Source organism: Nestor notabilis, unplaced genomic scaffold (genome assembly GCF_000696875.1).
Source record: "Nestor notabilis isolate BGI_N333 unplaced genomic scaffold, ASM69687v1 scaffold29690, whole genome shotgun sequence".
Classification (NCBI taxonomy): Eukaryota; Metazoa; Chordata; class Aves; order Psittaciformes; family Psittacidae; genus Nestor; species Nestor notabilis.
Window position 1 is genome coordinate 1 of NW_009912018.1, and position 26,455 is coordinate 26,455.

Here is a 26,455-nt window from a genome sequence, read left to right on the forward strand (position 1 = left end):
GGCGGTACGCTGGGCTGGCGGAGGTTTGGTTCGCCGGCGCCGCGGCAGCTCCGCGCCTCGGGAGCGTTAGACACCCCCCTCGGGGAGTCCTCAGTAATGCCCCGGGCCGGGGTCTGGGCCTGTTGCTCAGTTCTACGTGCAGGCAGCACAGCGGGGGTTGAACGCTGAAGCCTTTCAAACTCAGCGCGGTGTAATGGTGCGCTGAAGTTGCCCCGCAGAGAGGTGGTTTTAGAATGGAGTTCTGAAATCTATGGCGTGTTTCTGGGAGTTGACGCGAGTGGTCATCTTCATGGTATCTCAGTGGTAAGGCACGTGTGTGCTCCTTGAGGAGCAGGGACGTGCACAGTGTTTGCTATTCAAAAGTCTTTTCCACGTGAGGAAAGGTTTGCCAGAAATTACTGGTTTATTTTTGCCTTTCTCAGTTTCACCTGTTTGATGCCATAGTTTGGATAGGGTGAAATTGCTTCAGTTGCAAAATGATGCTCTGAAATGCAATATTTACAGATTGTCATCACACCCTATTTGAAATGAGCTGTAGGTCAACCCCTGTAACTCAGGTAGGACTTTGGGTTTGCCTTTCCAAAATATTTATATGCTGTACTCATTCAGTAAAACTTTGGATAGTTTCCTAAACAGGGCTCATGCTTGACAGAGCTGGAATTGTGTTAATTACTGGAAAAGTAAATACTGCTTGTCTCAGTACTGGCATTTCCTTTCTCTACTGATCTCTCCTCAGGTGCATATTGACATTTCAGTTGGTTTATTCAGTCCTTCCTTTTTTCTCCATGAAATCATTTCCTAATAAAACTTCATCCTACAGTCTTCCTGATTCCATGCAGATTAGCCCATCTAAATCCAGAGCCTTTCCACCTCAGCTGATTTTTTTCATTGCCTACTCACGGTATCAAATCATTACTAAAAATTAACACTTACCTCATAACTAGTTTAGCCTTTTGTTTAGCCCCAATCTTATGGGACATTCCTCATTCCTGAGTATATGGGAGTTACTGCAATTTAATTCTGTTTCTATATTCAGCCAGGATTTTGACAACTCAATGGCAAAGGAAAACTTTTTTACTCTTTCCTTCCTCCCTGACTTCCCTAGATTAATAATGTTTCTTTTTTAGAATCTCTGATCGTGAAGTTGCACATAGTACTTTATTTTAAAGTCACATAGACATACTTGTTTCATTTTTGGATGAATTATAATGTGCACAATAGTGAGGTCTAGAATACAAAAGTTACTGTTGCTGATAAATATTATTAACACTGCATGTGATTTTTATTAAAGCCTTGTCTATGGTCAGAACAAAAGTAGGAAGAGCAAGGGTTTAGACTATGTGAGTGGTGTTCATTTGCTCCATACTTATGTACAATAAATTCATAGCTGGGAAGCTCAATAGGTGGATCTATATCTCAGAAGTATTTGTTCCCATACTCTCATCTGCTCGTGCCTCTACTGTTTAGCCATTTTTTTATTCTCATTAATGCTTTCATTCCACTTTAAGCATTTGTTCTACACTTGGTACACATATAAACTGCATTTAGACTTATGCATCCAGAAACCCAACTTATTTAGAGTTGTACAGTGCAGCAGATTATTCACTTATAGTTCTACCTAACTTTTTTTAAATTATTCTCTGTGAAGCAGTTCTGTAAAAACTCAGTAGTGCGCTTTTTTTGTTTGCTGGATTTGGTCTCTTATTTACATTTTAGCTAAGCCACAGAATGTTGCAAAACGTTGTTACAGCGCAATAACTAAAATGCATCTAAACCTGTGAAGATTGACTGGAGTTGTTTTAGCTTGAGAGACACATCTAATTTGTATGATAACTGTACTGCAAGAAGTCTCAAACTGAGGTTGTGTTTCCTTTTTTTGTAATTTATGAGTCTGAGTATATATAAATATTGGGGGAGTCTGTGACAATAAATTAATGTTGACTGCTTGTATCTACTGTACGAATAATTAAAATCATGTTTTAAGTATGTTTTCTATTACTGCATGTCGAATCTGCTGGGTTGGCCATGTTGGACACTTAAGATCTTTTTATCTGCGGAACAGGTATTGCAGGCTTTGCCTCTTTAAGAGGTCTCAACAGTGTCTAAAAAGAGAGCTTTCAGGGGTGTGACTCACAAACAACAGGGACAACCTACTTTGAGGTGTCTCCTGCGGTTATGCAGCCTGCAGAGCTGGCATGGCCTGGAAGCAGTCCCTGAACCGTCATGGTTTCTGTTTTGGCAATTTGAAGCAAATCAGGCAGGTCTCAGTTTGTATTGAAATACAAGGCTAGAGTTAACCTATACATGCAGGAGGGACAAGCCTGCTTGGGGGCAGTAAAATCAAGAAGCGTCTGTGTCTTAATGAGCTGGGGTCCTTAGTCTTCTGCACATGTGCTGGTTTAGGAGGAGTTAAAGACATTGTATTCTAAGTCATCAATGACTACATACTCCATCAGTCTACCAGCATGAGTCACGCAAGCCAATTGTGATACCAGTTTTCTCTCATAGATACTTATCTGTGAGAGATACTTTAATGAGGGTGAGATCTAACACAATGTAACAGCACATATTTAAATCACAGCACTTAAACTGTATGTTGAGTGTGTGTGTGCCAAATCATCCTTACAGCAGAAATATTTTGTAAAGGAAATAGAGTGCTACTCAGTCACTCCGGAAGATCATTTCTTTTGGAGGAAGGTTTGCAGTTTCAAGACTTTTTACATCTTCCTCAAGTGATACCTTCTGAGGCTTTTGCTTCTAGGGAGTCTTTGTAGGTGTTTCATAGATTTGGTATGCTCAAAGCATATACTGTAAGCTATTCTGGACAAAATTTCTAATGCATGGTTGACTCTGAGGGGGAGAGCTGGACTTGACAGTCCATCAGGATCTCGATAGTCCCTTCCAGTCTTCTGTTCCTGAGTGCATTTGTGATGCAGATAGCTGTCCAGTGACCTGGAATGGGACAGCTTATTCATTTCCAACAAACAGCCTTCAGATAGTAATGTCTTTTCATTACTAAAATGAGCAAAATAATGGCAGAGATAAGAAAGGCTTGCATCTTGTCACCAATTCCCTTGAACCATTTGATTGTGTATGCATAAAAGCATCGTAGTGTATGTACATCGATACACGCAAGTGTGTGCATGAGAATGCAAGAAAGAAAGCACGTAAGAGTCATATCAGAAGAAACTGAGCTATCTTTGTAAGCAGAGTACTGATTATTTATTGTAAGAGGTAGATTCTCAGATATATAGAACTTGAAGCAGCCTTCCAATATCTGAAGGGGACCCACAAGGGTGCTGGAAAGGGACTCTTCGTCAGGGATTGTAGCGGTAGGACAAGGGGGAATGGGTTCAAACTTAAACAGGGGAAGTTCAGGTTAGATATAAGGAAGAAGTTCTTTACTGTGAGGGTGCTGAGGCACGGGAACAGGTTGCCCAGAGAAGTTGTGAATGCTCCATCCCTGTGCACTGTTCAAGGCCAAGTTGGACAGAACCTTGGGGGACATGGTCTAGTGTGAGGCGCCCCTGACCATGGCAGGGGGATTGGAACTAGATGATCTTAAGGTCCTCTCCAACCCTAACTATTCTATGATTCTAAGAAATGGGAGTTTCTCCACCCATCAACATGCACAGATTTGCTTTTCTTTTGTTTATTATACTTTACAGGTTTCTTTACAGCTCACATGTGCAAAACTAATTTTAACATGTTGTCTGTATCTGAAAGCCAAGATGAAAGGAGAAGAAAAGAAGAAATAAACTTTGTTTGTTAGAAACAAAACTCAGTAATTTCCTTTTTTTTTCCTAAATTGTGCAAGGAAATGTTTTTATTTCTACAAGTTGGGGTTTTTTTCAGAATGATTTTATTTTAAAGTACTTTATTTTAAAGTAAATAAACTATTCCTTAAAATATTTTTAACACTGGTGTTATTCTCAAAGTCAGATTCCACAGCTATGCTTGTGTGCTTTCTGTAAATTAAAAGAAAAAAAAAATTATTTGTACATATAAATTCATTCCAGTGTTTCTGCACAAAACTGTGTGCTTGTGCTGCCACTTATAGGAGCAAGATTTCTGGCTAAAACTTTGGAGACTATTTTTGGGGCTGGTGGGAAAATACAGATATGACCAGTGATACTAGTGAACCTCTTTCCTACAGGTGTTAATCACCTCTTCTAATACTGTGACTAATGACTGCCTCAGAGATTACAGATAACACATTTGAGTACTACTGTGGTTCTACTCTCATTACACATGATTCTTTTTTTTTTTTATATCTATTCTGGGTAAGAGCATTTGTGAGGATTCAAAAGAAATAATGTGGTCTAAAGTATCTTCTTATGTAAAACAATCCAGGCCATTCATAAGAATACACAAAGATACAATAGTCATAAGATCAGAAAGGGATTAAACATGTAGAAGGATTATCTTAATAAAGGAGTAGTTAGGATTAGGGGACAATCCTGCAATAGCATCCATATGTATCAATTGTTCATGTATTTTTGCTGTTATATATTGCTTATCAGTAGCTCAAAGTGCAAGAGCTCTGTCAGTGCTCCTGGGGTAGTTTTACTGTCCTCCTGCTCTCAGGTCCCACGTGAATATCTGCAGACATGTTATGCCTCAGGTTTTACTCTTCAAGGATGGATTTCTGCAACTTGCTGATTTCCGAGAATAGGGCTTACACTCCTCAGTACCATTTCCAACTAAATTATTAAACTAGCTTGGAAACAACTTGTTCAAAATAGAGGACTATTAATTCATGCTCCAACAGTACCAAACACAAAGAAAGGATAAAACTAAGAAAAATTAAAAGGTGTCTATGTTGCTGTCATTATCTGTTTAGCTTGGACAGGCATGTTTTGCAGTTGGTAGGAGCAACATGCGTAGCTTTTGGTCTCCCATCCCTGAGCTTGCAATTTTTTTTCATTAAAACAACATGCAGTGTTTCTTAGTTTGTTCCTCTTTCAGACCACCACTCTTTTTAAATGAGTTTTAAAGCTTCAGGTTTCTTTTGCTCATGAGGTTGGCGCTTGGTCGAGTGCCTCATTCTAAGCTGGAAGGAGTCGTTCATTCTTATCCTTACTTGGAAGGTTTGTATCAAAAAATTACTAAGTCATCTCACTGTTTTACCTTTCTCTATGCCTTAGAATATTAAGATATGTCTTCTTATTGCAACTCTAACTTGGGACAGCAATACAAAATAGAATGGGTAGGGGGGAAAGAGCCACGTATTAAACACGGAGAAGATGATATAGGAAGTACTCTCCCATTTAGTCAAATGTCAGCCTAAGCTGCCATCCAACAGTGAAGATCCTGTCGTAAATTTCCATCTGGGCCCTTTTTTGTCTGCATTACCTGGTTCACTCTTTACTGGAGACAACTTGTGCTAGTTCAGAAGCCTGGGGTGCAGTGGACCAGCCATGTTCCTCAGTGCAGCAGTGCTGGCCAGCATCCATGACTCTTTTGTCAGAGCAAATCAACAAAGGTGTGCTCCTGTTCTGGATGTGAAGAGACTTCATCGTGCCTGATGGAGATGAGAAAACTGAGACTGTCATGATTCCAAGCAGATTCTCTTGTCCTGAGGATTGATCCAGGACTTCTATTTGCCGTAGGTGTCACTTACTTAAGAAATGAATTCTGAGTATCAAGTCTAGTTAGTGAAGATACATTTGGTATAGAAATCTAAACTTCTTTGTGTATGGAGTAAACCACAGTACACTGTGTAAAATGGGATCACTTCTTGAGGTCTAAGTGATAATAGAGGTGGCTTTTCTTCCAGAAAACTATTAGGTGACCAGTATGAATCAGAAGTAAGCAATAATGTCAGCACAATAAATTAGGATTTTTTTTTGTATCACTGTCATGAAAGATTTAGATGTTAGCACCCATGAATAGTATATAGCCAGTTTGTTCAAGTTACTAGTAATATGAAGCAGCATCTCTGCAGCTTGCCTTGTATAAAATATCAGCATATGTTTAAATGTCTATGAGGTTGCTGCCTTGGAGACCTATTTTGGAGTTTTTATTTTCTCCCCTTTTGCTTTTCTGCATACACTGTTTTTACACAAAGAGCTACACTGGGCTGTTCTGTAGATTCCTGATAGGTTTTTTCAGCTTGGACTTTCTCACAGGAGCTGTGAGACCTTAGGAGAGAATATTTGCATAAGGCGAGGAGCAAGTCTTCAGAACTGTAATAAACAGCTTTTGCGGTACTTGCTGTATTTCCAACACATAAACCTCAAGAGCATTTGGCCCAATAAATCTGTGATCCAAATAGGGAGACAGATGGAAAACATTACAGTGACTGTTTTCTGGCATTAAAGAGAATAACCCAGAACTATTTTAAAAAATTACATCTGCAGCTTACCTTTTTTTTTGCATGCTTTTCAGAACATGAAAGATTTTAGTTGTTGAGCAAGCAGATTCTGATACATGCTGTGCTCTTTTTAATAGCCTTTCTCATTGTACATTGCGTGTGACATTTATATTCTATAACTATTTCAGTGTCATTGTGTGGATTAATAGTTACTTAGACTGAGCGAGATGAAGCTGTTTAGAGTAATTAACTTGAACAGATTTCTGCTTAGCTATCAGAGTCCCACACTTAGTCTTCATGAAGTGCAGGATCTACCTTTTACTTCAGTGTGGGAAATTAGATGGGGGCAAACAGGTTTCGGCAGCTCCTGGTCCAGCTCCAGATACGTGCTTATACTGCTGATAGCCAAATATTTAGAAGGCTGTCACTCTGCATTAAAGAAATGGTCATGTGTTGTGGCCCATGCATTTCCCTTTGTCTTCTCTCCCTTCACTCTGATGTCAGGATGGTATGAATGAAATTGTTAAATACAAATCAGGGGGGGAAAAATGGAATTTTACTGCTGGGATGCATGAAAAAGAGTATACATTTTTTTCCTATATACTATGTTTTGGCATATACTCAGTCTGAAATATATGCGGGTCTAGGCTGGCTAGTTTTTAGGAAGTCTTTCAGAACTACTATGTATACTGTATATTTTTTCTTTTTTCCTCACAGAAATACTCTTCTTGATTCCTGTACCCACATTCAAATCTGCTGCTGGCATCAACCAAAAAGAAATGATAAAATTTTTTCTTATGGTAAACAAACAAGGTCAAACAAGGCTCTCCAGGTATTATGAGCATATAGAAATCAAGAAACGGACAATGCTGGAAGCTGAAGTAATCAAAAACTGTCTCTCCCGTTCAAAGGATCAGGTGAGTTTTGTAGTTTTTTTCCTAGCCATTCTATTTATCAACTAGGTTGGAAAAGACCTTTAAGATCATCAAGTCCAGGCATTGCCCCAGAACTGCCATGTCCACTAGACCAGGTCACTAATCTACACGGTTCTACATCTCACATTTTTCATGTCAATAATTCTGAAAATACATCAGTTTCCATTCCAAGTCATTATTTCATTTGAACCCATGAACAAAAAGATTTGTGTCTCTACATTATGGGTTCACTCAGTTGAACTGTTATTCTGCATGGAATAAATATGTTTTCCTGAGGCTTACAGAGATTTTGGAATTTTGCGTATCAGTCATGAAAGTTCCTTCTTTTTGTTTGAGGAAGCTCAGAAGTCCAGGAAGAATTTATTTTATCCTTTTACTGCTTGTCTGGTAGAGATCAATAGAGAGCTATTGCTGCTGCTTTGCTGTAAGGCAGTAAGGATGCTACTGCCAGTACCAAGTTCAAAAAAAATAATTATGAGAGAGTATAAAAATACTATCTATCTGAAGTACAGGGGGTTTGGAAGCACAATCTTTTAGGCTCTGTATAGGCATTTTTATTCAAAAGAACTGTTCACAATTTCGGGGGGGAGGGGGAGGAAGTCAGAAGTTGGAAAACTTAGATGAAATTTGAGATTTTCATGGCTCAATTGAGCCGTCGGTTCTTTACCAAACTTCACAAACTGTTGAAGTCACAACACATTGACTTGCATTGGAGGAGAAATCTGTGACTTGGACTGTGAGTGAAGTTTTTTGGTTTGTGTTCTGAAGGCAGCTTCCTTATTTTCATTAATGACACGTCCTCTAGCAGTGTGGACTTCATTCTAGAAAGCCTGAGAGGAAAGTAGCAGTTTCTATCAAGTACCTTAGTTTACAGACTTGACAGTGGCTAAAGAAATGAACCTCCTCTGCACTGCTCTTGCAAGGGCATCTCCAAACCAAAACTTCACCAAAGGAACTAACGGGACGCTGCCATTTCAAGGACTGAGCAAAATGATACAGAAAAAAAACCCCAGGAGGAGGCATCTTGTAAAGCGGCGTCTAACAGCACCATCTGCTGGCCTCTGTCTCACTGTGAAAGACATTTTAATCTCCCCGTGGGTCTGGAAGTCTTATTACTCCTAATTTTTATGTAAAAATATCGATCATTTTTTAAATATGAAAATGACCTTCAGGTTATCTCTTTTGGAAGTGCTTCCAAGTGAAAATTTAGGGGAAGCATCAACAGCCTTATAACTCTGAAACAAGTAATTTCAACTCTGTATGTTCCAGGTTTTCCATTTAAAAAATGGTAGCATGTTTTCTGCCAGTAGGTGAAACGTTTTGTGTAATAGATGCCCTAAGAAATTTCTTTCAAGTCAAAATTGTTTGGTGGATCTTGAGCAATCCATTGTTCTTTGTGGGCCTTACTAACATGAAAGCTTAGGCTCTTTGAGCACTCTCTGCTTAATACTGTTGTATGCTTAAGTAGCAGCTATTATATTTAATTCGTTTTGTTTCTGCCTAGTGCTCTTTCATTGAGTATAAGGACTTCAAGCTGGTATACCGACAGTATGCAGCCCTTTTTGTAGTCATTGGAATTGACCACACAGAGGTAAGAAATTATATACCCTCTGGAAATGAGAGCTTATAGTGATTATCATGGTCAAGAGCTCAAGTCTTCTCCAGGTACAGAATTTTGCAATAGGAATTAGAGAATTTCAAGGAGTCATTGCAAAAAGAAAAAAAAATCTGTGAAATGAAGAGGTATAAAAAACGTGGTATATTGGATTTCACTCTCTAGCAGCAGACTGAACTGTTACCACACGACAGGCTTCCTGAGCCTTGTGCTGATTCTGCTTTCTAAATTTATGTTTGATTAAACATAAATTTATGTGGGGTACTGTTTCTCAACAAATGTTACCATTACAGCCAGATCACCTGTCTCATTTATGGTGATTTCCCAACTGCCACTGTTTTTAACCTCCTTGGCCAAAGAAAATCTATACTGTCAGCTAGAAAGATGCCAATTTATTGTATTTTTTTCAAAAAAGAAAAAAAAAAGGTATCTGAAAAATTACATTGATTCCCGGTCCCAGAAATTAATTCAAAGATTACTATTGGGAACCTGATCAGGGCAGTGTGGAAGTTAGCTGCTGACTACCATGGTGTCTTCAAGTCAGGGTTCTAATGCTGTGCAATGTGGGGTAAATTCTTTTGCCTTTGCTACAAAAATGGCCCACCTCTACTACTGCAGCATACCTTGGCTATGTGCTGCAGCTGGCCAGTGTGACCTCCACCAGGTAACCACATGGTTACTTCATCCTCATCCCATGGTGGCCTAAGCTTGTGCACTTTATTGCAGTAGGCTTTACTACATTTTCTCATTGCTTTTCATATAGCACAAACTGAAATAACATGAAGAATACAGTTACCTTTTCTAGCTATTCATTTACTATTGCCTTGGTTTTAATTTAATTTCAGAATGAGATGGCAGTATATGAACTAATTCATAACTTTGTGGAAGTTCTGGACAAATACTTCAGCAGAGTGGTGAGTTGAATCTGTTATGAAATATTTCTTCTCTTTAAAAGCTGGTTGAGTGTGAGGTGTCCCTCCTTATGGCAGGGGTTTGGAAATAGATGATCTTTAAAGTCCTTTCCAACCCAAACCATTCTATGAATATGTTATTTCAGGGAATAAATTGAAAGAGAATTTTATTTTTTTTCCATATACATTTAGAATTTTGAATACTTTAGCATGCGTATTACCACCAAAAAACCCCACCAGAACACACACACAAAAAAAGCAGTATTAGTTGATTCTTTGAGAAGTATAGATGGGTTATAAAGCATCAATCAAAGAATACCAGAAATATTTATGTTAGAAAAGCATAATTTTATATGCTTATATTCAGAGGTTTCTTAGGGTCATCTACTCTTAAATTAGCCACTGGCATTTTGTACATTTTAAAGAAATAAAAGGTTTCTCTTTACAGCTCTTTTTTGCAATTCAGAGCGTTACATCCCCCAAATGAACTTAGCTTATGATAAAGATGGTGCAAGCACTAAGCAGGGAGCTGACATCACTCTCAGTGAACAGGATCAGAGGGATAGAGCACGTGAAACCTCAGAAACCAGTCTGTACTTGTGTTTTCCATGTTGTTGTCTTCAACAGTGGATACCAGATAAAACAGCTATTATATAGATAGTCATTTCAGTAAGGATTCAACATCAGGCGTGGCTCCAGTTAAAATGACGGTGCTCCTTTTGGTGGGAGATACTTTTTGTTTGCTTGTCTTTTCAAAGTTCGAAAACACAGCATTATAAGCCTGCTACTTAATATGGGGTTTGTAATACTTCTGCTATAAACAAATTTGCCTGAAGTCATACTTTGGCACAGTTTTAGTGCAATTGCAGCACAAAATCTATTCTGGAATGTATCAGATACCCCCCTCAGGGTCTGTAACTGGTTTCCCAGTCCTAGTACCGCAGCAGATGTGGCAGAGCCCTCTCTGTGAATTCAAGGACACGCTTGAAAAAGTCATCTATGCCCTTCACTATTTAGATGCCTGGCAAGTGTTCTAGGCTGTTATCTCAACTAACGTCACACCAGCCTGCTGAAACTGCTGGTACTAAGTATATCAGTTTCTGACTGTACTAAGTTCAGAATTTGTCTCTTAATTGTTATGATGGCAGTCCCAACCTAAGCAGTGATAACCAGGAACAGAATTTGATCCTGACAGCACAGGAATGAACAACAAAATTTAGTCACATCTTGTTTATCTAATTGAGCCAATTGTTGCCAACCATTTGACAAGTTTTATTTTCCTCACTTGAGGCAGAACAAAAATAGATGTATTTCTTCTTATACATATAAATGTAGTGTGTATAATTCCTGGACCGCATATATAACCCAACCACTGATGAGAAATTTGCTGAATTCATCATACCAGAGTTTGTTGTACTTGCCATAGCATTTCAGGTTTGAAACTAGGGGAACTGAAAAGAGGGGTGGTTAAAGAAATCTCATGCCATTCTGTGGTTCTATTTTTAATAGCATATAACATGATAAACAGCAGAGCACTGAAGAAGAGGGCTATAATTCTAGCTGGGGTTTCTGGCAGAAACCACAGAGCAAGAAAATATAAGTCTGTAGTCTCATGGATTAATGTTTAGGATTTGCAGAATTTTAGTAGAATCCCAAATTATGATGATGACAACAGAGACAGAACTCTGGGAAAGGAAAGAACATCTGCCCTGCTCTAGAAGGACATTTTGTCATCTATTATTTTTAGGCTTGTGAGCTTTAAACATTCTCACATACTCTATTTTTACCTAATGGAGTTTACAGAGCTTGAATTCAGATATCAGAGCAAACATTAACAGAATTAGAGGGAAAGCTTTCAAAGTTGCTTGTGAGATGTAATTCTGAGTCCCCTTTACTTCTATATGGCTACCCAGGGAAAACTCTACATGCTGTTCAGAATACACTTTCCAATGCTTTCAATTACTTTTTAAAGCTGAGTAAACTTAAACTGATCAGGCTCTTAAAATACGATTTTTGTGACACATGAAAGATTTCCAATTGAAGAACGGCAGAGTCGCTCAGCAGAGGCCTGTAGGCTACAACTAGTCTAGTTTAAAGCATCTTTAGACCATGGAAGTGGTAGCAATTTTACCAGTGGGAGTTTCACTTAAAACCATTCACCAGACTGTGAATGGAAACCATGTTACCAACTAAATTCCCCTGGTAGCAGATAGATTCCCTCTTTCAGCAGAGACTGAGGAAGCTCCACCCAAACTGTGCAAGGTCTTAACTGCTGAGGCTGTGATTAATTGCTTCTAAATTTAGACATTTAACTGAGGCACTGAAGTTAGAAGTTTGGTCATCCTAAACTCCCATGACCACTAGGCAGGAGACGGATGAGTATCTCGAGAAAGTGAGTCATGCCTCGAGAGTGCCGAGTCAACCGTTGAAGATACCCATCATCTCTTGTGTTGACTGCAGAGAGACCACAAGGGCTTCTCATTCAGACGTTTTGGTTAAATAAATAAAACTACTGGGGTAAATCCAGGCCAAAACTAGAAGGGAAATGATGAAGAATTATGAATGAAGAATTATGTTGCTGGCACTGGAGAACAGTTAGAAGTACTAAGGGTCCAAAGCTTGGAGTTGCCTTCCCTCTCCCAATATATCCAGCCACAACTACCCAGCCATGGGTATATACAATGTCTAGATTTTACTGTTGAAATGATCTGCAGCAACATTTTAAACTGTGTTTTTACATAAATTGCAAACTTGGCATTAACATCCCCTTTTTGCAGAAGGAAGAGAAAATAGAGGGCTGGAGTTAGCATGATTAGAATTGCTGGGTTTCCATCACTCATTCAGATGGCACTGTGTCTTTTCAAGTTGTTACTTGTGGGTGACCTTCATGGGTTTTTCTAAGCAAAAATTTCAGAACATTAGCTGTTGTTACAGAGGCAAGTAACACATCAAAGGCAAAGCAGTGTCGCAGGAAAAAGCATGTATTTGTACAGTCCATAACAGAAATTACCCTAAAGTTTTGTGTCACTAGCAGATAAAGAAAGTTTTCAAAATAAAGGGATGCATAATGTTTAGGGATGCATAATGTTTAATGCCTATGAGATGAGAGATCAAGCTGTCACTAATGGTTGTCTCTCTCTTTTCCTTGCAGAGTGAATTAGATGTATCCTTTTCGATATCAGAAATCCATTTGTCTGTCTCTTTTTGGTGTATGTTCCAGTTCATACTGTTCATAGCACTGGCTGTCAAACAGGCAAGACAATGCAGAGGTTTCTCAAACTTTGTACTTGCCGTAAGTAGCACCGTTTTGGCACTTTTCTGAAAGCATGGATGACGCTCATGAGGGTTGCCTGTTCAAATCCTAAGTCATTGAGATAAGCCTGGTACTATGTAAAGTAAGACAGGGAGAATTTCTTTAAAGAGAATTTAGTACCACCTAGAAATGAAAAGTTGTATTCATGGGGGAACTTTCAGGCTTAACTAATTATTACTGCAGGGTTTTACTTTTTTAAGTTTACAGAGAAATAGATATTGAAATGACTGCCATAATAAGAAGTGAATGTTACAGGTATGTCTCAAGCCAGCTAGCAGTAGCATCGTTGTAAGATTAGGTTTGTGCTTTGATCTTGCTTCATGAAAGTGTAGGCAAGTTTTACTTTCTGTATCAGTGGAAAAAGAGAAAGGCCTGAGAGGAGGAAATTTAGGAACCCAGGCATTGCCACAGGTACCTTTGATCTTTCCCGCCCTTCCACTTACACAGCTGTATTTTCACATGTATGATTTGCAGGGATTTAACTAAAATATATATTTATTTTTTTAAATGAACTACAACCAAATACAACTACTAAAACACAGTCCTAAACACCTAAACACAAATAGCAAGTAAATAACATACGATACTAAATTCAAAGAAAATTAAACCAGGAGAATGGAGCACTCTTCCTCTTCAGGTCTTCCAGTCCCACTCCCTGCTCACTCTACTCCGTCAATCCTTAATGCCTCTGTTATTGGTTTAATGCCTGTCTACTAGTACAAAGAGTTTCAATTACAGACCTGAAATACAGTTGCCACCCTGGAATCAAATACTGTAAAGTAATTTTGAATTAGTACTTATGAAGAACATTAAAAAACTCTCTAAGTTTTCTTGTAATTGTTCTTACTCCTTTACTGGAAAAAAAAATAAATTCATTTTTGTAAATATTTTAATGCTTGCTACATGCTGGGACTTTGTTCATTTACTGAACATATGTATGTATATATATACTGTATGTAGGTGTGTATATACTGTCTCTATTTCCTTCCTGAAATTCACAAAATGCTATGGTATTAATATAACACTCCTAAATTAACTTATAATATAAAAGAGCAATAATGAAATTTCAGCATGGAGGGACTCTTAGGGTCTCTGGGCGATTATGTAACTATGGTTTTTGTATTCAGTTACTCTAGTTAAGGATTAGAACCATGTATACTTGTGTGTGAGCTTTGCTAAATTAGAGACTAATGTGATGACCTATTCAGTAATTATACATAAAAAATAGTCCCCTGTGTTTTCATATGGTGTATTTTGAGTCTGCAATTGTCTGATTCTTTTTGCCTCAGATTGTTTGGAGTACTGATGATGCTAAATTCTGCCTCTGGTCATCATTTTCACACAGAGAGGAAATTCCTGTAGTTATATGCTTGGTTACCACCAGTAGCCCATTTAATAGCTGAGAAAGACCACTGCATATCCACAAGCTTCTGCACACAGTGTTGCTCTGCACTGTTTAGAGAAGTTGTATTAAACACTAACAGTTGCAATGGGTGCAGTATGGTGTCTCAATGATTCCTGTAGAAGTTCATCTTCTGCATGAGGGTGTGAATATAAATATTTGGAAAATAGAAGTGTGCATTACTATCTTATTTGATAATACTGAAGATAATACTGGAAAAGCTCATGTCTGATACATCTCTCTGACATGTATGACATGAATGATGCGTGTAATTTTTCCATGCAGAAATGCACTTTTCTACATTATACATTTCAGGAACAATTTTCAAGTAAAACATTTTACTTCTATATATGTACAAAAGACCTCTGTCGTTTAGGAAGAAGAGCTTTTCATAAGTTGAGAGGATACCTGAAATATCTGAAGTGAGATACTCACAACATTAAATGTAAAACAGAGTTATAATGATGAGGTGGTTTGTCCAGGATTGTATTTCTTTTTTATACAGCTTGAACAGCAGCTCCTGAAGAACAATGTAAGATCGGGACTACAAGTATCTTAGATGTTAATGCAGTGCAAGCAATAATCCATCAATATGCCTTTCATAGTGTGTAAGATAATATCCCCATCTGGGATTAAACCATTTCCTTTGCCAAATAGTCTTTTGCTAACTCTTATATTCAGTACAGTGAGTTTAGATATAAAATATCTGATGGAGGAAGTACTGTCTGAAGGTCTGTAACAGTGAACATCAAGTGTATTTACAGAACCTTTGTATGCACAGTATCTGGTGGGAGACTGTCACCATTTCCTGTCTCTGCACTATTACTTTTGTGTACAGATCCATAGGAAGTTTATTTCAAAAGCGATAGTGGCTATTCTATATAGAAAGTAGTGTTTACTAACATGAAAAAAATAGTAGGAAATTACATGAAATCAAACCCCATGAAAACTAGATGATAATCATTAAAGGCTATTCACCCATGCACAGAGCAAACCCCAGTTAAACCTGAGGCTGGGACCATCACACAATTGAAATGTTCTTGGAGCCCATGCTAAACCTGAAGCATGTGTACTGATTTGTAAAGCTTTCCCCAGCCACAGGACATCACCCCTGTGCTCCTGGCAATGCAGCTTCTCCTACTAACATGGGATGCCAGCTCTCATTAGGATCCAAAAACCAAAGTCACCCAGGGTGCTGCATCATGTCTTGTGTCACAGCCTGAATGTGGAGTCAGCTGTCAGGAAGGGAAGGGCACTTTCTCCACAAGGCAGAGACCAGGTCCAATCCGAGTCCTGCCCAACAGGATTCATGTGTAATATTTATACGTGTGTGACACAGGTGTGTGTGATGCTGATCAGTGCACGGACAACTGGGAAGTTATCTATCATCATCTCATGCATACTGCAGAAATGAACACTGAATAGCTAGCTACTAGCCAATTAAGTAATTACTTTAACTTGAGTAGACATGGGTTTTAAAGAAGCTTTTATGTGTGAACTGTAAAGCATTTAGCCATTAAATGATGTCCACTTTCATTCTGAGAGTCACTCACATACTTAAGGGTAGCTGTGACAGAATGATTTAACATTTCTAAAGTTTGGTTTGTTTTTAACGTATCTGTAGGTAGTGCTGTGGGGCACTACCTTTTTCGTTCATTGCATTGTACTTGAATGAACAAGTACTGAAACACCAGTCTAGGGGTGTTGCTTCCTAATGTGTTAACAGCACTAGGTCAGCCTTGCTTCTGTATATGAAATAATTGGGTGGGATTGTCTGTAGCTGTAACGCTCCAGCTTGCATGGACCTACTTTCTTGGTGTGATGATAACAACGAGATTGTAAAAATGCAGTAGCTCTGAGAGCTTCTAAAGAGTTTTGAGTTTTGTATTGCTTGAACTGGTGAAGCAAAACTTACTCAAAGACACATTGTTAACTTACGGAAGAAACAGATACTAATATTCCTCTTGTGGGAAGGGAGGGGAAATACAGGGTGCTCTAGGACCAAGCATTTAAAGAATGTTGTCTTGATCCAAAAACCAGATTGCATTCCATTGCAGCTAGCTGCTGCTCATAGAATAGATAAAAAGCTTTGATACAGGGAATGCTTCATGAATGAACTGTATTCTTCAGTCACTCTCAGAACACAGTGCATTTAAGTAGTAAGAAAATTGATGAATTTAGTCTGAGCATTTATGAGGATACACTTCAGTTTGTACTGTAAAATAAGTGGATGCAATGCAAACCTGTAAGGATTAGCTTAAGACTGTTCTAAAGTATCACAGAACTTGAATGCACCAGTTTTCTATCTCCTTCTTAATGTCAGCATAGCTGTTGAAGGAAGAAATGGTCAGAAAGCATCAAATGGGTTTCAGTGCCTAAAATTGGCCTGCCATTAGATAAGCTAAAAGGTACCCGAAGTGAATGTTAGCAAAGATAAAGTCAGAATGTGTGACTTTAGATTAAAAAACAAGCAGCAGCTCTAATCTTCAGTTGAAGATGAATGTCCAGGTTGGAAATCAAAGTTTTGTAATGCTGTGTATTCAGTAGCAAGTACCTGTGCTGTAATCTACAGAGCTTTTGTTTGTGCTCCTGGGTGTGTTACCTGATCACAAGGTTCTGGCTGCACTTTATCATCTCTTATGCCTTGACACACCCTTAATTACTTGCCTGGAAAATCCTGAGGTATCTCAAGATGTCTCCACATGACGAAGGTATTTATCACATGCAAGTCCTAAATGTGCCTTTTTCCTTTCCTTCCCTTCTCCCCTGCTTAACTATCTGCCTATATAATGTTTTGTATCACATTTACCTCCTCTTAGCATGTATGTGCCGTAAAAACTCTGTGACAGTAGGCAGTACTGTTGATGTCTTTTAATAAGGGCAACTCTTAAGAGTTACCAAAAGCCAGCATAAAATACCAATTGTAGCAGGTGCCATTTACTTCTACCATGAGGTACGCAACCACAACAGCACTGAGTGAAAGGCAGTAAAGGGATCCTTTGCCTGGGCTGACAACTTGTGAAGAGCATTTCCTAGCTGGCTACACTGAAAACTTTCATTACAGACTCTTCTCTACAGATGCAGAGATTAATACATGTTTTCTTCTGCATACTTGTTTTGAAATTCCTGTTAGCCTCTGCATGGACTTAGTGAAAGTCCCTCAACCCTCTTCTGTGGGCAGCCAGCATTCTTACTGGAAGCAGGACCTTAAATGACAGCTCTGGGTGGAGCACATGGCAGCACACACACCAAACATGGCTTTTTCCTGTTGCCAGTTACTCAGACTGGTTTGCTTTGCTGCTTTTCAGCTCAGCTGGGTGTGGATCCATGACTTCAAGGCTTTAAACCCTGAAATTCGGGGTCATTTGCCAAACAAGTGACAGGTGGGGAGGATGCACCTTGCAGAGGATCAGAGATACACTGGGCAGGGCATTTAGACATGAACAGTGAAGCAGTGTATATATAAAGAGATGCAACTGTAGAACATAGTCATGAGACCTTCGGGAAGGGTGGAAAAGCCAAGGTGTTCCCTGTGCAATCTGAGTGTTTGCCAAGCATGGTAAAGGGAGGTGGGAGGGGAACTGAAAGAGGAAGCAGGGATGTTAGGCTGAGGATAAAGAGTAGAGAGTGCTTTGGGACCTTCCAAAATCAAGTTGATAGATCTCTCCAGAATGGTGTTAGTATCCCCATTCAAACTGGAGGTGAAGTCAGTGTTTCTGGAATGATGACTGTAAGATTAAGGGGTTACAGATGACAGAAGTCACACACCACTATTTCCTGTAATGGAATAGGCCACTCTTGAAATAAGCAGGAAGACCCTTGCGGGGGAATGGACGACTCATTTAACCATGCTGGGTTTGAGCAGAACAGCTGCAAGGTACTCACTAGTGAGGGTGCAGTTTTCCTTTGACATGGTATCAGCTTCCTAGGGGGGAAAAATAAAAAAGGGGAAAAAGTAGTGCTAAATGTGTTTTCTGAAACAAGGTGATGCAGAAAGATAGATGGGAGTGGCAAGTTGCTGCATTGTCACTTATCCAGTCTTACGGGTTTTAGATCTTTGGGACTCTGAAAGGAAGAGGAAGGCCTGGAGAGGCAGGAGCTCTTGCTCTGCCATGGGAACTGGAACCCAGTGAAGCAGTGGTAGAGTGTAAAAATTAAAATCCAGGAGGAGGTGGCTTTATCACTTGTTGAAACCTGAATGGAATGTTATCTAACTTCGCTAACAGATCCTCTTGCCCTGTGTAGAGCAGTGCCAGAGGTGAAGTAAGCAGCAGCAGCAGCAAAGCTGTCTTCCTAAAAATTCTCACAGTACTGGAACAAAGAAATTCTGACTTCTCAGATGAAAATATTTGTGTAGATTGAATTACTTGAAAAGTATGCTATAGGAAGAAATTTGTCTCGGGTCTTTAGTCTGCCAAGCAAAGTAAAACTACCACCTTTGTCTCTGGAACCATAGCAACTGTTGAAGGACAGTACTGCTCCTTAAGCAGTGAAAGGCACGGAGATGCTCAATGTTACTTCAGTTGAATCCGTTTCTTGAATTCAGACCTAAGACCCTTCACTTTCATGAGCTCACGTTGTTGCCGTTCTAGATGTTCAAGGTGGAGTCTCTCCACCACTTGAATTTACCGTGTAGAAAGAAGAAATACGTGCAAATATGTGGCTTCTCAGCTGTTGTCAGATACAGCTCAGTACTGCCACTGCTCCTGTGGTTTGAACACAGGGCAGACTGCTGTAGTGAGATCCACAGACCTTGTGGGACAGAGCAGTCCTCTTCAATGCCCAAATCACCTTCAGAAAATGAGACTGACTCTATCATGCTGAGCAAAGGAAAACACTGATGCCTTTAAAAACTTTGCTTTTGCAACTCTGCTGGTTAGAATGGAAGTCTATTAACATAAATATAAGGACTAGAGCAAAACCAGGCTGCCTTCCTGAGCTCAAAACATAGCTTAAGAAAAACAGAATAACAGGCAGAGAAGGCACTCAAGAGACTCATCTCAAAGTTGGAAAAAAGTACTAAAAGATGTATTTCAAAGTTATTGTAAAGCATCTTGCTAACTCTACCACAGTAGTCCTCAATACAAAGGCAAGAACTAGAAGGAGCAAAATCAAGGCAAAGCTGATCGGCTGAGCATAGCGAAGAACACACTTAAAGAGCAGCAGCAGGTGGAGAGCAAGGCAGAGGAAGGGTTATTCACGTCTCTGTACGCATACACATGTCAGTGAGGCACAACAGATGTACCTCGCGGGCTTTTTTTGCTATGCCTGTTTCCATTGCAGGTTCTGGTGATAAGTGGCAACACAAGAGACCTTTTTCACCAGTAACCCTTCACAGTTGGCTCAGTGCGTACACAAACCATGAATGCACACAGGACACCCACTGCGTAATGCTGGAGTGAGGCCTGTTGTCTGGCTTGGTTTTCCTCTTCTTTCAAGACAGATGCTGTTAGATACTGTTAAGACACATGGTTATGGACAAATTTCATATATCACAACAGTGCAAATTCATAGTTTCAGGTTATTTTCCCTTAGGAGAATATTAGATATTATTGTTTGGAAAGCATTTAACATAGGAACCATTTACTTTTGCTGCTCTTTCTGAGATTTATTACTAGATCAATGACTTAGCTTTACTATCAGCATATTCCTTTTAAACTATTTTCAAGCAGATCAGATAGTGTTAGGAACTTAGGGTAGGGAAAATTGGAGAATCAAGTTTTAAGAATTTGACTGACAATGGCTTTTGCAAGAAGAAATGCAGAATCTTGGCATCTTCCTATTCAGGGTTGTTAATCTTTGGTAACATTCTTGTATTCAAACAATATGTGGTACGCAGGCAGACAGTAAAATTAACCACCTACATCTAAATTCAAGTTCACCTTGCTTTTACTACTGTGTGGTAATCTTCCAGGCTGGGATACTGCTGGGCCTTCAGCTTCTCTACTACAAACTTTTGACATCTCTGTGGTCAGAAAAAAAATTGTCAGTTCAACTGTTTCCTTTGCTCTATTAAAATCAGCAACCAAATAAACTAGAACAAATTAAGAAATACCTATTTGTGTAAACTTTGAGTAAAGACAAAGGTGCTTAAGAGTTTCGTGTTATCTTCATGTTGTTCAAAATATACTTAACTTGAAATGTTTCTAGATCATGTTCAATTTGGACAGAGTGCACATCATTTTGGATGAAATGGTGCTAAATGGTTGCATTGTGGAAACAAACAGGAACAGAATTCTGGCCCCTCTGCTGGTGCTTGACAAAGTGGCAGAAAGCTAGGAAGATGCAAGACTGACTAAAGCATTCTACTACAGATGATGAAACCACCAAGATCATGCTGACAGCAGCTTTCTGATGCCGTAAGACTGACTCATGCAATATTCAAGTTAGTTGGAAAGTATTTCCTGTTTCTCCTCTGCCAGTGTACCTAATGGAAAAACACAGCTATACATAAAGTAGAACCTGCCATTTCAGATGCAGCTTTATTGACCCATCAGAAATCTTCCTACAGCAGTCAACACTTTTCCAAACTGAGAATAAAGTAGTGGCAACTTACATGTGACTCTCGAGGTGTCACTCTGAATTACAAAGCATTGTGCCAGACCTAAGACAAGACAGAAAATATGGAAATATAAATTCAAAGTTTGCAGTCCTTCCTTTAAGCACCAACTTCATTTGTTTTTATACAAATGTACTGTAAATTATAGTCCATAACTTCTATGACCACTTTTGAACTAGATTAATCCTTCAACAAAAAGCTAGTTTCAGTCCGTTTTCCATGTAAGTCATGGTTACAAAAGAAATGTAAATACAGAAGTCTAGATGCATTTAGTATTCCTGTACAAGTTGTAACTAAAAGCATTTGGCATATGGTATCATTAATAAGAGATAATTATAATCAAAAGTTCAATCATCTTCTAACATGTTGGCTCCATAAATTACACAAAATCTTTTCCGTTTTGGCCACCAGTGTATTTTTTTCTTTTGTGTAGTCTATCCATTAAAACTTTTACAAAAGATGAGTAAAAACAGATACGCAAGTTTCTTGATACCAGCTGCTATGTACCAAATCAAAACTGCCTTCTCCAGCAGGAGGATGTAGCTATGCTAACTTGTATTCAGAGGCATGCAACATGCCGATTCACACTGTGTACAACACTACAACTCACTCAACCTGAGCTTACTTTCACTTACCTTTCTAGAATTAAGGTATCTAGCTCTTCCTTCATGTCCTCTGCACCAACACTAGGCATAACTTGGCACTGAAAGAGCATATAATACACACTGTGAGCTTTGTGGGTGAAGGCGCATAACGGTCACATCTAAATCACACCTAGGAACCAGGCTCAAAGAAGCAGAGTGAAGGGTTGTGTGGAGAACCGCCCACATCACCTTAAAAGAACCATTCCCCAAAACAAGTTGACATTGGAGCAGATACTTGTACGTAAGATTTATGCAGCTGTTTTGTTGAAGTACAATAGTTACAAGAGTGTGAGGGGTGGAGATTCCCCTTCAGTTTTGTATTGGGGAAAATTCCTAAGACTGTTTCTGTCAAGTCCTGGGAATGATGCTATGACAAGCAATCCGGCTTCAGCTTGGTTTGTACACATAAGGCAGTCTCTTCTGGCAAGCCCTCCCTCAGCAGTGGTCCAAGAAAAGACTGTTACCAAAGAGAACTGGCACAGAACAAAACTTGCCACACAGGTTCAACCAGAACAATAGTTTTTCTTTCCTTGTATCAAATGCTTAAATATCTTCAAAGATACATTAGCACCTCACTTTATCTTACTGTAAGCCAACTTTTTACCACTAAATACCTCACCATGTGCTGAAACCAAGGCAGGGCAGGCACTCCATCTCAAGTACGGCTGCATCAGCTGCATCACCTGACCTAATTTTTATTCCAATGCAGTGGAGAACTGTAACCTCAGGGCACACTTGTCATAAACGAGTGAGCCACTCTCGTTTCAAAACATAAATTTTATTGAATTGAGCAAGCGGTAGCAGATAAAAAAAACAGCGCTGGGTGCGCCGGAGTCCCCGCTCCACGCAAGGCACACACCAGGCCCCTGGGAGGCTGTCCCTTATACCTCTCGATTTTGGCTTCAGCCAATCCCGTTCTCCCTTTTACCCAGATATTTTGGCTTCAGCCAATCCCGTTATCTCTTTTACCCAGATATTGACGTGGCTCCTTTCCATTGGTTCCTTTTTGTTGCTGGGGTTTCATCATCGAGAAGTTTCCAGAAGTTTCTCTCATTAGGCTAACCACTCCCTCAACCTCCATTCCTTATACGGTTATAAGCTTTACAACATTCTGCAACAAGATACCGAGTCGAACCACCCAGCCCCCCTTCCTTTTCCTTCTCTAAAAGCGTTTATCCTACTTTAATAAAGCATACTTTTCATAATAGTACAATTGACTTTCCCTTTCCCTTCACAAAGAAAAAATGTTTCACAAAGCAACAGTTACAAAGAGTTTCTCAAAGTGTAACAAGCAACATTACCCCTTAAACCTTTTGATGAACAAACCTCACTTATCACACACTGGCCTACTGAAGCGCTCCAAACTAGCTACACGCATGTTCTCACTGCCAGCCCAGTTCCTAAACAGTTAATTACACTGTGTAATTTTGAAAAGATTTGAGCACAGAGATGATTTGATGAGATCAGTTATTGCCATGTAGTTCATTTAAACCTTGAAAAATGTATGGTGTGGTGTTCAGAACATGTACAGTGATTTAATAACATAGGAAGTACTAATGAAGTATTCAGAGGAAACAGTTTTATATGTTGCAAACATTTTAATGATTACTTTTGAGCTTACACATTGGGTGGGTTTTTTTTAAACTTCAAACTGCAACAAGTTAAATAAATGTTTATAATATACAAAGAAAATACAACCAAAAGTAAAACTTGCTTTAAGTGTGCCTTGCACTAGGAACCAGTGTTTCTTAATAGCTTTATTGTTGAGCTGCACAAACACACTTAAGGATTTGATCTTTATAGCAGGGCCTTTGAGAAATCAAAATATATTCCCACTTTAAAGAAAAAAAAAAAAAAAAAAGGTTGTGCATTATATGCAAAAAACCCACTAAAATACTCCAATAGTGCAGGCACCATTAAAAAAGGAAAGGCTGGAGATGCCAATTAACTCTTGAGTTTTAAGGGAGCAAGTTTCTGACCAGTTAGCTTAAAGCCAGCAAAACAGGGATCAGTGATGGCAACTGTAGTGTACAAGGTATTAAATGACAAACTTTACACAAATACACTGTTAGAAATTTGTATCAGTGAACACTGAAAATCTGATGATCTGTTCTTTGGAACAGTCAAACAGAAACACCTCAATTTCCAGTTGTGCAAGCCCTTGAAGCATCACACAGTGTTCTGTGCCAATTTCTTGCTGGCTGTGTAGTTACAAGGATTTATTTTGTCATTAGCAGCTAACAAACTTATTCCACATGTTCCTAAAGCCTCACAGGTGAAAAAAAAAGGCAAGTCTCATCAGAGCACAGCGTGGAGATCTTTGTTTTTTTTTTTTTTGCACACAAACACAAGAGGCTTCACTAGTATCATGTCCCGTGTTGCAGTCAGCGGCTCAGTTGAGGTGGAAGCCTTTCTCCATCGTAGCAGCTAGCAGGCGCTCTCTCATAATCTCCTCAGAAGAATACTCGGGCAGTTTCAGGTAATGCACACATGTGTTCACAGATGGGTAACTTGCATCTGTAGCATCAACCTGAGGGAAAGAAAGAACATTTCTTACTGCAATTGTTCTCTGTGCTCAGTGTAGAAGTTAGAAGTGGTAAGGTCCTCTATTTCATGGCATTTACCGCACACGTACATATTACCAGTTGTCAACAAACAGTAGCATCAAGTAAGCTGCAGACCAACTTATATTTACTTTATATGTATGTTAATTCTTTTATATTCAAAGTCGGGGAACAGACCTGAAACAGAGGTTACGACTGAAAGCTGAGCATAGCATCAGAAATTAAAAATCAAAATTAAAAAGCAGCCAAAAGAAAAATCATCAGCATTATTTCTTAACGTAGCAATTCACAAGCCAGGATCAGTGGTCTGAAGGGCAACCTTCAGCTGCCATACCTTGCGTACAACAGTGAGCCGGGGATGGAGGTTTGCCAGTCCTCCTGGGGGGAGTGTTGAACAACCAGTGGTGAACTGGAGAAAAGCCTTCCTCTCATCTGAAGACATACCACACAGGACTCGCACAAACCGAAGGAATCCAGGGCTTAAAACAAATTAAAAGAGTTATGACAGCTGTACAAGAGAGTGGTGGGGTCTTTTTTTAGTTTCCCTTAAGACAGTACAATTGCGCTCTTTAGTCATGTCTAAGCAGTCAGTGAAAGATTGCAGTGCCTGTTCAGTACTGAGTTAAGAATAAAACCCATAAAAATACTTCTTTCATCTCCTTGCTGAGTATTACACTGAAAAATGTGATTACTTATCTTATTATGATTGGCAACAAATTAAACTGATTTTCCCAAGTCAAGTCTGTTTTGCCCATGTTGATAACTGATGAATGATCTCTCCCTGTCCTTATCTTGACCCATGAGCCTTTGGTTACATTTTCTCTCCCCTGTCCGGTTGAGGAGGATGGTGACAGAGCAGCTTTGGTGGGGACCTGGCACCCAGGCAGGCTCAACCCAGCACAGTGTGATTTCATTTCTAGCCTGTTAGAGACCCTCATTAAAAAAAAAACAAAAAAAAGGGAAAACACAATAGACTACAACAGCTCTTTAAGGAATCCTCTGCTTTCATCTATACCAGCCCTGGGAGTGAGGGGGAGAAGAGGGCACGAGGAAAGCAAAGCCTGCTGAAACACACCCTCAGGTATCATTATGAACACCAGCAAAGATGAAAGTAAAAGCTCTGAAGTACTATCTTTATTAGCCTGTATTAGTTACCTGTCATTACGTTTCCACTGGTTTACACTTTAATACTGCATTTTTTTTACCCCTCTCATCACAAAACCGAGTACCTTCCAACCTGACCTATCTGTTGTAACATACATGGTTATTTCGTGCAGTTTTAGACAATCACTTGCTCTTCAATGAACACCAAACCCATCCAATATGGTGTCTTCGTCTAATGAACATTCTGGACATTTTGTCAATTAACGTATCTTTTAGCTACTATTTAAAAATCAGAATATAAGTACCTGTCTCGTGTATATCCCAGTTTAGGTTCAGTATAATTGATGATATCCTCAGCTGCCCAAGAAGGTGATTGATTTCCACAAAGAATCATCTGAACTTCTTCATGGCTGAAGGAACTCAGCTTCTCCATTGGAAAGACTCTATTGAAGCCATCTTTAATTTAGACAAGATAAAGTTACAAACACAAGGCAAAAGAAAGTTTATAAAATAATGTCAGCATTTCAAATATATTTTAATCAAACCAGAATCAATCAACAGTTTCTTAATTAAGGTAAACAGAACCTCTTCAAGATTAAAAATGGCCTAACTCATGCAAAGGTGTTATGAAATTAATATCTTATGTATTGCATTCTTAAACATTTGTTTTTGAAAGCCATTCTCTGCCACCACTTTCAGCCAGCAGACCCTGAACACCGTATATACATTTTGCCGTATTTAAAATTACCTCTGAACGCCTCCATCTGTTTCTGTATGCCAGTATGCATGCAGAAGTCAAACATGAGGTCTACATATTCCTCTGCATTATCCATTGTTACAGTCTGCAAAGACAATAGACAAATACTGTAAGAATTCACTCTGCATCACAGTTACTGCTGAGACAGTAAAAACCTAACTGCTGTTTAAATTGCAAACGTAGGTTGTTTCCTTACCTCATCTTCACCACCTGGCTTGAGATCCACAGCTGTAAACCCATACACTTTGGATGAAGGGCAAAACTGAAAATTTAGACTTCAAAATACAATGAGAGTTACTAATTGCAAACAAGTCTGCAGATTTATAAACTGCACC

General features: G+C 39.2%; 2 protein-coding genes across 2 annotated transcripts in view; one reads left to right on the forward strand and one right to left on the reverse strand.

The window, feature by feature from the left end:
* Positions 1-7,095: 7,095 nt before the first annotated feature.
* AP4S1 (adaptor-related protein complex 4, sigma 1 subunit) lies at positions 7,096-20,771 on the forward strand. The gene is made up of 5 exons (XM_010017404.1): positions 7,096-7,233; positions 8,756-8,842; positions 9,712-9,780; positions 12,929-12,940; positions 20,643-20,771. Exons 1-5 carry the CDS (start codon positions 7,096-7,098, stop codon positions 20,769-20,771), a joined length of 435 nt encoding a protein of 144 aa, XP_010015706.1.
* Positions 20,772-23,273: 2,502 nt separating this feature from the next.
* HECTD1 (HECT domain containing E3 ubiquitin protein ligase 1) overlaps positions 23,274-26,455 on the reverse strand; it is a gene marked incomplete at its 5' end in the record, with an annotated part of 42,154 nt that continues 38,972 nt past the window's right edge. Inside the window, 5 exons of the mRNA XM_010017416.1 lie at positions 23,274-24,225; positions 24,594-24,738; positions 25,669-25,819; positions 26,112-26,205; positions 26,317-26,395. Coding sequence (XP_010015718.1) covers positions 24,088-24,225; positions 24,594-24,738; positions 25,669-25,819; positions 26,112-26,205; positions 26,317-26,395 — 607 coding nt within the window. The remainder of the gene's footprint in view (positions 24,226-24,593; positions 24,739-25,668; positions 25,820-26,111; positions 26,206-26,316; positions 26,396-26,455) is intronic.

What these genes read in the sequence shown, in the direction of transcription:
- AP4S1 (XM_010017404.1), top strand. Translation starts at nt 7,096, where the DNA reads ATGATAAAATTTTTTCTTATGGTAAACAAACAAGGTCAAACAAGGCTC. An exon ending in TCTCCCGTTCAAAGGATCAG is followed by an intron (nt 7,234 to 8,755) that starts GTGAGTTTTGTA and finishes GTTTCTGCCTAG; the next exon opens with TGCTCTTTCATTGAGTATAA. An exon ending in TTGGAATTGACCACACAGAG is followed by an intron (nt 8,843 to 9,711) that starts GTAAGAAATTAT and finishes ATTTAATTTCAG; the next exon opens with AATGAGATGGCAGTATATGA.